At 32.4% G+C, this 13,307-nt stretch overlaps 1 protein-coding gene across 1 annotated transcript in view; it reads left to right on the top strand.

The window, feature by feature from the left end:
• LOC140146444 (CLIP-associating protein 1-like) overlaps positions 1-13,307 on the top strand; it is a 181,108-nt gene that overhangs the window by 44,565 nt on the left and 123,236 nt on the right. Inside the window, 2 exon segments of the mRNA XM_072168303.1 lie at positions 6,082-6,141; positions 11,629-11,720. Coding sequence (XP_072024404.1) covers positions 6,082-6,141; positions 11,629-11,720 — 152 coding nt within the window.

The following is a 13,307-nucleotide window of genomic DNA, read 5'->3' as shown; positions in this document are numbered from 1 at the left end:
GGCTGATTTTGAAAAAGTGGACTTTTTTCCAAAGGGGGGTGCGATTTTGAGAAAAGTGGACTTTCTTCCCCAAATTTGGACCTTTTTTGACCAAGAAAGCTTTAAATATCTGATTTTTTTGGGCTTCTTAAATTTGGGACTTTTTGTATAACTTTTGCGAATTTGGCTACGGCTCTGATAATGACTACACCCTAACATCTCCCCACTTAAAAAACTCCTGTGTGGGGTGGGACTAGCGAGATATTAAAGTGCCTTGTCCTGACACATCACATGTTGGTCTTGATCTGGAACCCACAACCTTAAATATTGAGCACAATTGAATATCAGTCTGTCAGTTAGGCCACCATTCTCTCACGCAGTTCTCTTTGTTTTTATGCAAAGACATATCAAGGCGTGTTGGGGCCTAGCTGTAAACCTCCTTTTTGAAGTTGGTCAAGCTTAGTCAGCCTTGTAGGACCTGATTTTTTTCAGCTACAGACTATCTATATTACTCAATAAAGATGAACCGCGAAAGTCCACCAACCTCGAAATCCGAGGGAAATTTTTCCCCGGGTTTCGTGGTTGGTGGGTTCATCTTTATTGAGTAATATAGATGGTCTGTGGCTAAGAAACAATTCAGATCCTGCTTGTCCGACTCGCCAAGCTGTAGTCAAGACCCATTCATATGACAGCAATATCAGAGTATAAATCATCATCCCTGCAAAATTATTGGGCACAGTACATCCTTTTTAAATACTTTGTTTATGTAAGAATGACCCACAGCAAAGTATTTACATAATCAATAATAACTTGGTCTTCATATTTATTTTATGATAAAACACCGGACACTTGACATACATAGGATAGGAGGTCACTGTATTATGTACTCATATTATATAGGTTCAGTTATATCAATAAATCACTTCTTACCATAGCCAACAATGCCCATTAGGAATGATTCTATTACCTACACGACCCATTATTCAAAATCGCGCACTGTGATTTGTTGAAACGTATCACATGAAAGACCTTTAAATTAACAATAAAGTGGCCAGGGCAATGAACTTTATGTTCTTTTCGCATAACAGCACACAGCAAAGCGTGATGCAGTATATCAGCGCCGGTACACATTCTATGCAAAGCATTACGCTTAGTTACGCGTTCAATATTTCCGCACTACTCACTGTCACTTGCGAAAAAAAATAAAAAAAAGCAACAATTTCTCTTTAAATCACACTATTTTGTGGTAATACTAAATAGAAATAAAGGGTCCAGCATTATCCTAAAATTGTGTCCTCACCAGTAAAAATGTTTAAATAATTGCCCCTCACCCATTATTTATGCTTTCACTGCCTCCGACACATTATTTGGGTATATTTCTTAATTCAAAATTATATCATATATCTTTTTGGATGTGTTCAGTTTTAGGTTGTGTTGTTAAATTATTCCAAATTTAATTAAATGTATTTTTTTAAAATAATTAATGTTTGGTTCTTTAGTTGTTTGTTTGTTTGTTTGTTTGTTTGTTTATTTATTTATTTATTTATTTATTTATTTATTTATTTATTTATTTATTTATTTATTTATTTATTTATTCACTTGGAGAAAGGAGACTATCTTCATGCAGAGTGCTCGATGCCTTAAAGCAGAGCTAATAATACGAGTAGAGCTAATGCGATCATCAGACAACTGATGGCTATACGCTACTTACCGTAGGCCTTATCCTATTAATGCGGACATGATATAAATACATATTTATTATATTTTTTATTTATTTATTTATTTATTTATTTTTATTTATTTACTTATTTATTTATTTATTTATAATTTTATATTTATCATTTTAAATTTGCTATTTATTTTTATTTATTTACGTAAATTTGCTATTTATTTTTATTTATTTACTTAAATTTGCTATTTATTTTTATTTATTTACTTATTTATTTATTTATTTATTTATAATTTTATACTTATCATTTTAAATTTGCTGTTTGTAAATAAATATTCATATATTGTTCATTTACATTTCAATTCATGTATTTCCTTTTTTTTTAATTAAACTATTTAGTCATCTATTTATGATAAAATATTAATTATGATAATTGATATCTAAATGTCCCATGACAAACAGCCCATTTCACTGCCATTTCTGATACATTTTGCACTTGTCAATTTTATGATTAGAATAGGAAACAATTGCAAGTGGCAAACAGTAAGCATGATAATAATTTGAAAAACTCAAGAGGTCTGTTTCCATGACGATAGGAGTCTCCCAGTCTGAACATCTTTGGTGGATATTTTCAAGGGAATATTCAATATAGACAAATATTTAATTCATTTTGATGTAACATTTTTCATTAAGGTCATGTTTTTTATACTGGGTACCAATTGCGTGACATGTGCATTTTTCAAGCAAATCACATGCTTTTACAAGTTTGGTGCTATAACTCAATAGGTTTACATAAGAACCCTATAAAAGTATATATATTCTGAGAGCATATACTCAAGCGTTTTCAAAAATGATACAATGGGAGTCATTATACAGGGTGACTCATATAATATACAGGGTGTAACAAAAAAAATTAGGACGAAAATATTAATTCAGTTATGGGGGTCACCCCTGAACATACATTGATAATGTAAAGTTTTGACAAATGTTTAATACATCTAACTCAATTACCCACCCAGTCATATGGAACTTTTACCGGTCAAGTACTTTGATTGCGTATATACAGGGTGGTCAAAAATGTGTCGATAATTTACATGAAAAATCTTGGTCAAATTAAACAATTCTTTGATTTTGAATATTACTAAGTAAAGATTGGCAGAAAATCATTTGGATGAAGCTCTATGCATATTCAGATTCACAGCAACTGTATACTTTTCATATTAAACAAGAAATCTCACTTACAGGGTGGCCCAAACAACACATATTGTGTTGTTACCGTATCTAAGGAATTAAGAGTTCTTATGGATCACTAGACATTGTATCTGTATTTTTGATTCATTTAGCTAATTAGGTAATTTACATGTTTATATTCTTTTACCCCAGTGATACATAAACTTTTATATTTTTAAATGTATTATTTATTACTTTTGCTAATACGCCAAAAATGTTTTTACATTTCCGTAGTATCTGTATGCTGCGGTGCTTTAATTTTAAATTATTTAATGATTCCATTAATTAATTTGATATAATGTATTATAAATACTTCCAAAATATTATTTACTCATTGAACAATGTTTTAGTGTGTCACTTTAGGCTAATCATACCAATATATACTGTTCATTGTAAAATCAAACATCCAAACATCATCCTGCTCATCTCTCCTGCTCCGCCACCCCTGCCTAATTCCACTTAATGAGCTTTACTAATTAGTCAAAGTGAATTGTTTTAGTTTTTTTCCTCTGATTCTTTTAGCCTGCTAAATTGCTTAAAAAATAAGACCAAAACCAGGTCTCTGTGATGTAGGACTATACTGTTCATTGTAAAATCAAACATCATCCTGCTCGTCTCTCCTGCTCCGCCACCGCCTGCTCCGCACCACAACCACACCTGCCTAATTCCACTTAACGAGCTTTACTAATTAGTCAAAGTGAATTGTTTTAGTTTTTTCCTCTAATTCATTTAGCCTGCTAAATTGCTTTAAAAATAAGACCAAAACCAGGTCCCTGTGATGTAGGACTAGAAAAATATCAACATCTTAAGTGCAAAATTTTGTCTTGCATGTCACAAAACCACCATATTTGGGGTCCCAACATAAAAAACATGACCTTATGGTAGGTATCACTAACAAGAAAAATCAAAATGTCCAGTTTACGTACTTTTATATGCATAGGTTCTCTAAAGTAAAGCTAGAACTTCTATTGAATATACCCTTAAAATACCAAACATTTTGTATGTGCCATATTTTAATGAAAGAAAAATGCTTAGTGAAAGGGCATCATATAGCAAATATGTCAACTTGATTTTTCTAAGCATGTTTGTATTCAGAAGCAATCAGCAAAAAATGAAATAAATGCATAGATCAAATAAAATTGAATGCAATTATCATAATTATGTCCATGAATATAGGTCATCTAAAGTATCACATGTTTCCCTACTTCCAGAACACAACTCTCATGTATTAAACTATTAGATTACAAGTTTCACTGTGTGTGTAGTAATTAATACCTATAAACAAATGGCCATATGCTCTCCAGGTGTCCCATGGCTTGGCTCATGGAAGAAAACATTCTCAAAATAGATGTAAACATTCATTCCCTAAGTGCATAAAGTTCACGTGCATTCATAATTGTTAGCTGTAAAACATGCCTATGCCTACCCTGCTCTCCCCTTGTGGTTGACATTTTGAAAATGACACAATTTTCACATTCAAACAAATTTAGGTCAAAGCTAAATACTGCATTTAGCTGAGTTAAACAGAAGGAAATATAATATTATGCTCAGTTGGGCATATTTGGATGGCACATGTTGTGTGGAGTGTTTACAATTTTGCTCTCACCTTTTTAGTGTTTTGCTCCATGATACATAATAAAATCATAATTTCTTCAAGCCGATGACAATACATTAACTTTTTTGAAGAACTGCCGGGAATTCATTAACTATGGAATTAATTAACCATGGAATTAATTTGTAATTTTTCATCACCTCAGACAGTATTGAAACAGCTTGTGAATTTCCTGGGAATAATTTATGAGAAGACGGACAATTCCCCCAAAAAAACCAGGCCTGTGATTGGCTCCCGGCATGTGACCCCTCTCATGTGGCTACACCTTTTGTACTGACCTACATGTATGATCCCAAAACAAAGAGAAACCCCTTTTTAACCCAAAGCCTGGGAATTTATTTATACCAATGACAATTTTGGTTTTTACTGAAGATGCCTCTATAAAAATCTGATTGCATTTTTAAAATGCATAATGCTTCATGCTTATAATATAAGATTATTAATAAAAGCAATACTTAGGGAACTCAATTTTCTGTTAACCACAACACGTTATTACTGTGCTTAAAAAACATCTCACAGAAGTATTACGGGTTATATCAGCATACATGTACAGCTTGGGCATATGAGAGAGGTGTGTTCAATTGCAGCTGTGATAGTTTGGGTAGTGAAAGTATCATGAAATGACACTGGTATTTATAGAAGATGATTAGTTTCTTTTTTGAGGGTCACAACTTAGTTAATAAAGGGGGGGATAGTTCAGTTACAGCATGTGTGTTGATTAGTACCTATGTTCCCTAACGTTTCTACTGCAAAATGTTATCATTCATTAAATTTGTTTACTTGTTGGTAATCTGTTTATGTACTGACATTATTTGAATTGATGACCTGAGGATATTAAATATATTAATTATTCAAATTTGTTTTGTAATAATTTTGACATACCATTTGGCATTAGTGATGTGAAATTGTATATTGTTCATGATAGGTGCTGTGTTATATTTGTTCATGCTACAGTACAGGTACACACTACTGTACCATAGGCTATGCCTCCCATTTATCATTAAGCTTTTTTCATCAGAATTTAGCCTGTGTACTGTTGATGATTGCAGTTAATGCAGGAATTCCAACCGGAGGCATTGGAATAATAGCTTGGACCCTGCACAGATTAATAGTGCAGAAAGGGGACATTTGAACAGGTTTCTATTTTCACAACAACAGAGATGAGATTTCTAAGTGATGGAAGCATTTATTCCTATTTGTATATTGTTTTCTTTTGGTAGAGATATAAATGTTACATCTTGCTTTGGATGTTTCCAGTTGGATTAAATTGTGTGTCTCTGTAAATAATCATTCTATAAATGGATTCAGTTTTAATTTATTTCAATTCATAACCCTTATGCCATATTACATGAAATATTACATGAAATTATAACAATTTAATAATAATAGTTTATAAAATATTACCATTCCCTACCTCCCAAAACACAATCAAATTAGTAGATATATTTAAAGAAAATCATTTGCCTCTCATGTTTTGCTGGATGGGAATAGAAATAGCAACTATAATGTAATTATTGATAACACAGTGATAATAATATGAATTGTGCAAATAATTAATATTTGCATATATTTCTTTTTTATTATATTACAGGTGCGAGAGCAGGCCCAGACTCTAATACAAATTTTGATGGACCCAGCTTCATCACCACAGGTAAGAAGGAGGGAGACAAAGCAGAATATTAAATGCTGATATTATATTTGCTCCTTGCACAGTCTTTGATAATGGTTAGTAGTCTATAGAAGGGTGGAATTTGATTATGTCACTTGTCAAAACCCAATCTATGCCCTGACAGTGCATTGCGTTGATACAATGTGATGCTCAAGTGACTGATGCATTTGCTTATAGACAATAATCTGCATATGAACCCTCACGCACATCTAGTATGTTGGTAACATTAGCTGCACAACATTTAATACAACATTCATGAGATAATAACATACAACAACCTTGCTGTTTTCAACACTATGCAGTAAGACCCTGGTTTATATCAGGCAGAGCTAAAAACAATCATGGCTGCAGGTGGCTGAAAGATTAGAAATAAATGTAGCATCTTATTTGACAAATATGATTCAACCTGGCTCTAGAGCACACATTTCCTTTCCTATGGCCTGTTGAGAATCTAATTCATTATTCAATCTCATATCATTTTCAGAACAGAATAGACTTCTGTGAATTTAAAGTAATTAGCTTGGTCACAGTATTGTTATCTATAATTTATAAGTTAACTTCTTGTTTATTTGGAGGATATTTCTACTTTTAGTTACTTATCTAAATAAAAGTAAAATCAAACATATATATTTGTATGCTCATCTATTCATTCATTTACACTTGTATATAAGATTAGCTTGTTGCCATACTTCCCAACAGAATTTATTGCTATCTTCAGTAGATAGTAATCATAGTAATGACTCAGTTGCCAAGTGCAAATGCTCAATTTAGAAACATGACATGGGTGCTTTACAAGGATAGTGCATTATAAGTGATAGCAGTTTGGAATGCAGATCATGAATTTGTAATGTTGTTGACTCCCTTCTCCTCCCCAGGGACTACATGAGGCATAATCTAACTGCAGCATTAGATTGACAATGTTTTCTTAAGACAAACTGCACATTTATTACATCATTGCAGTACCGTACATTTTCCTTGTGTGTAAGGAAACTCTATAATTCAAAGAAATCAACTTACTGCATTGGGTAGTATTTCAAACTTACTGCTATGTGATGCAGGTGAACAAAAGTGAGTTTGATAAATTGAGAAATTCAAATGTGACCTGATATGGCCAAAATGAGCAAGCGGTTTCTTTTGTTTTCTTATGTTTCAGGGACTCTGTAAATTTATTTTGTCATTAGCTACTTGTTTAATAATGATGGAAGTTTTCGAAGTGTTGTGTTGTGTAAATCATACATGTAGTAAAGTCTTTAATGACTGCCACCTGCCTATGAGATACGAATTAGGGTTGGGTTTCATGATTGGGATTAAAAAAGTTAGGGCTAATATTACTATTATTGCTAGGTGTGGCAATCAGTCACTATTCTGAAGTTGTTCCCGAGTCTAAATTGAATGTATGTGACTCTTTAAACACATTACATCAATCCACTTTTTGTTTACAAAACCAAGTGACATTTTATGATTGGTCATTTATAATGAATATAATACATGAGTCACCAGTGCCTACATAATGACAACAGTATATAGTAGCAAGAGATTGATGTTGAATGATTGAACATTTCACAGAAAGGCAGCTGTACTAGGTCTTGTAGGTATGAATACAAAGGATGACATGTTGTGCATTACAATATATATTATATGGTTGCAGTTCACAGACTCAATATCATGGATGCCAACATTATATGAATTCTGATTGTGATTTTCTCTTGACTAAAACACACAAAGGAAAAGGGAATATAATGCAGCAAAAATGAGTAATTCCATAACCAAAGGGGAAAAATAATTAAATTGAATTTTTTAATCAATAAATCTTATCCATTTATTTATTATGTCATGAATGCACTTGTGATTGCAGCAGTAATGCACATTTTTTGTCATATAGACCTAGTTTTAGAAACTATGATTATGTCATCAACTAGCCTAGTCCTGTATAAGTAATTAACTTAAAGTTAACTTAAAGTTGTAAAGAAACCTACCCATTTATTATTAATAAATTTGATAATTCATTATTTCTAGGCTCCGTGTGTGCTGTGATTCATTGCAACAATGTACTGTACAGTATCCAGGGCAGCACACGTCACAAAACTGATATTGTTTTTAAGCAGAAAACCATAAATTCATTAAAACTGCCTATCATGCATCAGTGTGACTCATTCTTTTGGTTTGTTACACATTCAATCAGCTGTCTTATTCATTTACTACATGTAGCCTAGTAGGCTAAATTGATTTTAATTTGTATAAAATGTTTCTAGAATTCTAGAGCTCTGAAGACATGAAAGTGCATCTTGGTCATCAAATTGGAGTGAAGAAATCCAATGTAGTGTACATCAGACAGGACTGTTATTGTGACAAGCATTCTGTCATTGACTAAATCTGATTTCACATTTAAATTTTTCATCAAAGCAGTGATTATCTATTCTCAGCATATTATATATATGTGTGCTTGTTTGTTTGTTCCTTCATTTAGTGGGTAAATTTATATGAAACACTTGTTACATGCATACATGTAGTTGAATGACCTGACTCCACTTGATGAAATGAGCTGATTTGAATGGTTACAAGTTGTGATTGATTAATAAATAACAACTTAGTATTGTTGCCAGTGCAGGTGTTAATTTAACTGCACAATAGATGCATGTACACATTTATTTGCTTGACATTTTCAATTTATCTTGTGCAGTTCAGTATAGTTTAATTCAAACAGAAAATTGACCTATTATTTATATGTAATGATTTAATTTACTTTGTCAGTTTATAGAAGAAATGTAAAGGTTTAAAGTAAGCTCATCAAAAAAAAAATATGTTTGCTGAAACCAACAGTTTCAACCATATGGCAAAACAAACTCAGCAAAATGTGATATTTCTTTAGGAGAAATGAAAGTTAGAGGATTGTATTTAATGACCAGTTCTGTTCAGTTGACCTGTAACGCAAGGGAATATTAATTATAGAGTGCTTCTGGGCTTCTACTAAGAAGCTTGAAGGTGAAATTGATGCTTAAAATCTATCACTGATCTTGCCTTTGCTTTTTAAAATGGATATTTTTTTATAGTAAGATGGAAATCAAATTGGTTGCATTATATAAGTATCACAATGCAACTGATTAAGATTTTAAAAGCATTTTACAGTTTCATAAGTCAAGTCCTTGTTTCATGTGTTTCACTTCCTGTTAGTTTCCAAGCAACTACAGGCCTATCATAAACAATACTAGTATTCTGTTCAGTTTGTTTCATTCAGCCAATATATTTCTCAATTATGTTTGTATTTGATTGTTTTTGTGACAGACATTGTAACCCATTTTATGCAAAGATTTACACTGACAAACCTGCCAAACAGACATCTAATATACATGGATTTTAAAACTATAAACACATCACTTAATTTGGATTCTGAATTTTCAGGCTACATGTTCTTTGTTTTATTCATTTGTGTTTGGAAATAATTAATGGATATTGTACTAGTCTCTTGTGGTGGCAGAACATCACAATGCAGATCTGTGCATCTCTGTTGCCTTAAATCCAGATTCAGGATATTGAAATGGGGTTACTGTAAAGTAGATATTTTCGCGGTATATTAATTTTTGCGCTTTTAACGTGAAACACAGCTACCGCGAAAGTAAAACATGGGAATATGTTCTTTTTAATGGAGGGCTATACATTGTAGGTCTTCATGTAAGAAAACTCAAAATCACGAAATTAAAAACAAGCAATGTAGTTCAAAATCGGCAACAATTACATGCACAAAAATTGCACTTTTTCAGTAGTTAATATATATTTGCATACATTGTAGCTTTGAATTTGTACCTGGATGTCCTTGAATGAGGCTTGTAGGAAATACTAATTGGGAATGCCTATTGGTTCATCATAGTTGACATATGTCAGGTTTGTATGCAAATAGAAAGTGATATTAATATTAAACTGCTGTGTGACAGCTGTTTGTCTAATAAAGAGTATTAGAAGCAGTACGACTTCCTTGTTCACATATATTACAGATCTATTGGAAAAGCCTAAACAAAGTAATGTATTGGTTCTCGTCCCCTCCCGCCTCAATTTATGGAATATGTCAGTTTTTTTGTGTTTGTTTTTGTTAAGACTTCGGAATGCTTTAGGAAAACATCACCTTTTTCTCAAGCCCAATAGAAAGTCTGAAAACTATTGCTAATTTTACATTGAAGGGGGAAAGAAATAAAACCTCCCTCCCTCCCTCATCAATTCATGAAAATTCTCTGGACGAGAACCAAAACATTTATTTTATACGGCCTTACAAAGGTGTAGCCTCAGTTGTATTACAGATAATTAATGCACCTATCATTTTTTTCTTCTTTATGTTCCATTTCTGTATCTGCTCATATTTGTCCTCTTTATCATCATTGTCTTTTTATCCTCCATACACCCTATGCAATTCAATTTAATTCAATTATATATTTCCATTCAAAATGTGACAAATATACAAAGACATTTTACATAAGAATTTGAATGGGTTTGTGCCATCCATCACAGTTTAAAACATTAAATGTACACATGTACCCAATTTGTCACACATGTCAGGAAAAATATATACAGTAATCAAGTTCAGCAAATATGTTGGGATTGGAAACAAATAGATACGTTGTTCCTTATTTCTGCAATCTCCCACTTCATTACTATGTCACACACAGTGATGGTGCCTGGAGGTTTGTCTGCAGAGTTGAACTCAGTTGAATCAGTTATTGTTATATAATATTAGTATTTGAACAGCATAGCTTTTAATTAGTTATAGTTGATGCAAAATTCAGTGTGTGCAGTCAATTTGTATTAATTTGCCTCAAGAGTAACCTTTCTTTGTAATAGATGTATAAATGTCAGTGGTCACCTATCAAGTGTCATGTTCATTTTATATTTGATAATAAATCTGCTCAATAGCTATTGTGAAAACTGGGTCAGTGAAGATGGGTAAGACACATTATATATTTACAATATCACCTGTCTCACTAGTATTTCTACATTTATTTACATGGCAACTGATTTGTGAAATGACCTCCTGCAAAGAATTAAAAAAGATGTATTGCAAAATATAGTTTCTATAATATAAAGAATGGCACACTGCCAGGTACATGTACTTTTTAAAAATAGAAGCATTTTCGAAATCTTTGTGATGGTATTAATTAAAAAAAGTATGGTGGGACCTAAATAGTTTTTTTATTCCTACTCTGGTGTCATTGAATTAGTCAAAAGTTGCCTTAAACCAAGAACCATTCGCTCTTTCACAATATGTCCTACCTGTTAAACGCGCTAGGACTGAAGTTACGCCCCTTTTGTGAATGTGGACCCTTAATATGATTGTCTTTCTCATTCAGTCTCTACATCATTCCAATAACCCCAAAGTCAATGAACTTATACTTGTACCATGGCAGTAGAGAAGTGCACTGATATACCTGTATCTTATTCAAACCAATGTTGACAACGTGGTATTTTGTTTTCTCATTTCTACAGTATGTCTTTGAGCGTCTGATGAAGGCCTTCTCACATAAAGGATGGCGAGTAAGGGAGGAAGTACTACTATGTCTGATGCAGACAATAAATACGTAAGTTGATCTTGAGGTAACATGGCTATGCTTACATTCCAGAATGAATCCAATTTAGATACTACATACATGCACATAATGTAACAGTATACCTTCCAAGTATTCAGTCCTATGTATCCTTTTAAAAAGGGAATATTTGGCAATGTCTATTATTATTGATGGAAATTAATGTCAGTCCCAACTACCTAGGGTATATGTAGTGAATTAAAGAAGCATCATCTTAATAGAGGTGATGGGCTTAATGATCAGTGAAGTTGCCAGTGTAATAACATTGTGCCATAGATAATGGACATATCTCAATCCTGGTTATCTCTAAGATAATTTTCAGCCAATTAGTCATCAATTAATCAATCAACCAATCAATCTAGTACTGAGTAGAACTCAGTGTTTCATCAATAAAGATAACATGAGCAAAAATGGTTGTTGCATGAAGATAATTTCCAAGAAAAGAGTTTTTTGAAATCAAGCATTCTGGCAATACATTGTGGTTATCATGATATGTCTCAACATGCATGTTAGGGAGACAAGCCCATACTGTATGAAGAGAGCCCTCATAAATTAATTCATCTCGCTATGTCACGCTATCGGGTTTGTTATGGGAAGAAAACCATGTTTACTGCCCTCTCTTGATATTGCATCTCCAGGTACCTCACTTCCTGACTAGTGCTCGCTGATTATTAGAGCGACCTCGTTGACACTCACAGAATGTGAATATGAGATCATGGCTGCCTTGGCAATCAAATGTTAATAGGAAGCTAAAATGTCACTAACCCCAGTATGAGGGAAGTTGTTAACTTAAGGATTGAATATCACAATCATGCAATTTATCAAGCTAGAGAAATGTGAATGATTAAAGACAGGGTTTCCCCAATCAAAATATTGTAATTCAATAATTATATTTAAGTAATCTCAGACACAATCTGTAAATCAATTACTTCCTTCAAGAATAGAGTATTTGAAGGATTTTGAAGTTTTTATCTGCATTATTTTAGTAACACCTTTTTTTGTTGAAGAAAGTGTGTATTTTTGGAGGATGAGATTATGAGTTTTGAGATTAAACAAAATGTTGATTTTTACCTATCTGAATATTTTAATAAGGTGCGAATGGACCGACATAGTTGGTCTACAATACCATGAATAAATTGGTAAAATAATATAATGAAATGAATGTTAAAATAAGAATAATTAATAATTAAAATAACTTGATACTATGCACTACATTGAGCCAACCATTGTAATTTACAAAATGATTGACAAAAAAAAAAAGAGATTAACAATAAAGAAATCAAAAGTAAAAAAAAGTAAATGAAGCAAAATTGTCCTTGCAATCCAAATTGGATATATCCTCTGCAAACGATCTATGTGAGTCATATAACCAGTCATAATGTAAAGGATTCCCTGCCCTAATGAAAATCTTGCCAACAAGCTAATACCAGATAAGCTTAAGGGACTGATGTTCAAGATTTGAAAACATTTTGAAAACAGCTGAATATGAATGATAGATGTTCCTTACCCTTCACTGTATCCAAATCCTAGACTGTTACATGTTGCCACATTGAGGTAATATAATATTTCATTTGAAATAGG

The sequence above is a fragment of the Amphiura filiformis genome, chromosome 1, assembly GCF_039555335.1.
Source record: "Amphiura filiformis chromosome 1, Afil_fr2py, whole genome shotgun sequence".
Classification (NCBI taxonomy): domain Eukaryota; kingdom Metazoa; phylum Echinodermata; class Ophiuroidea; order Amphilepidida; family Amphiuridae; genus Amphiura; species Amphiura filiformis.
The sequence above is the reverse complement of the archived record's forward strand: the minus strand, read 5'-3'. Positions and strand labels throughout refer to the sequence as shown.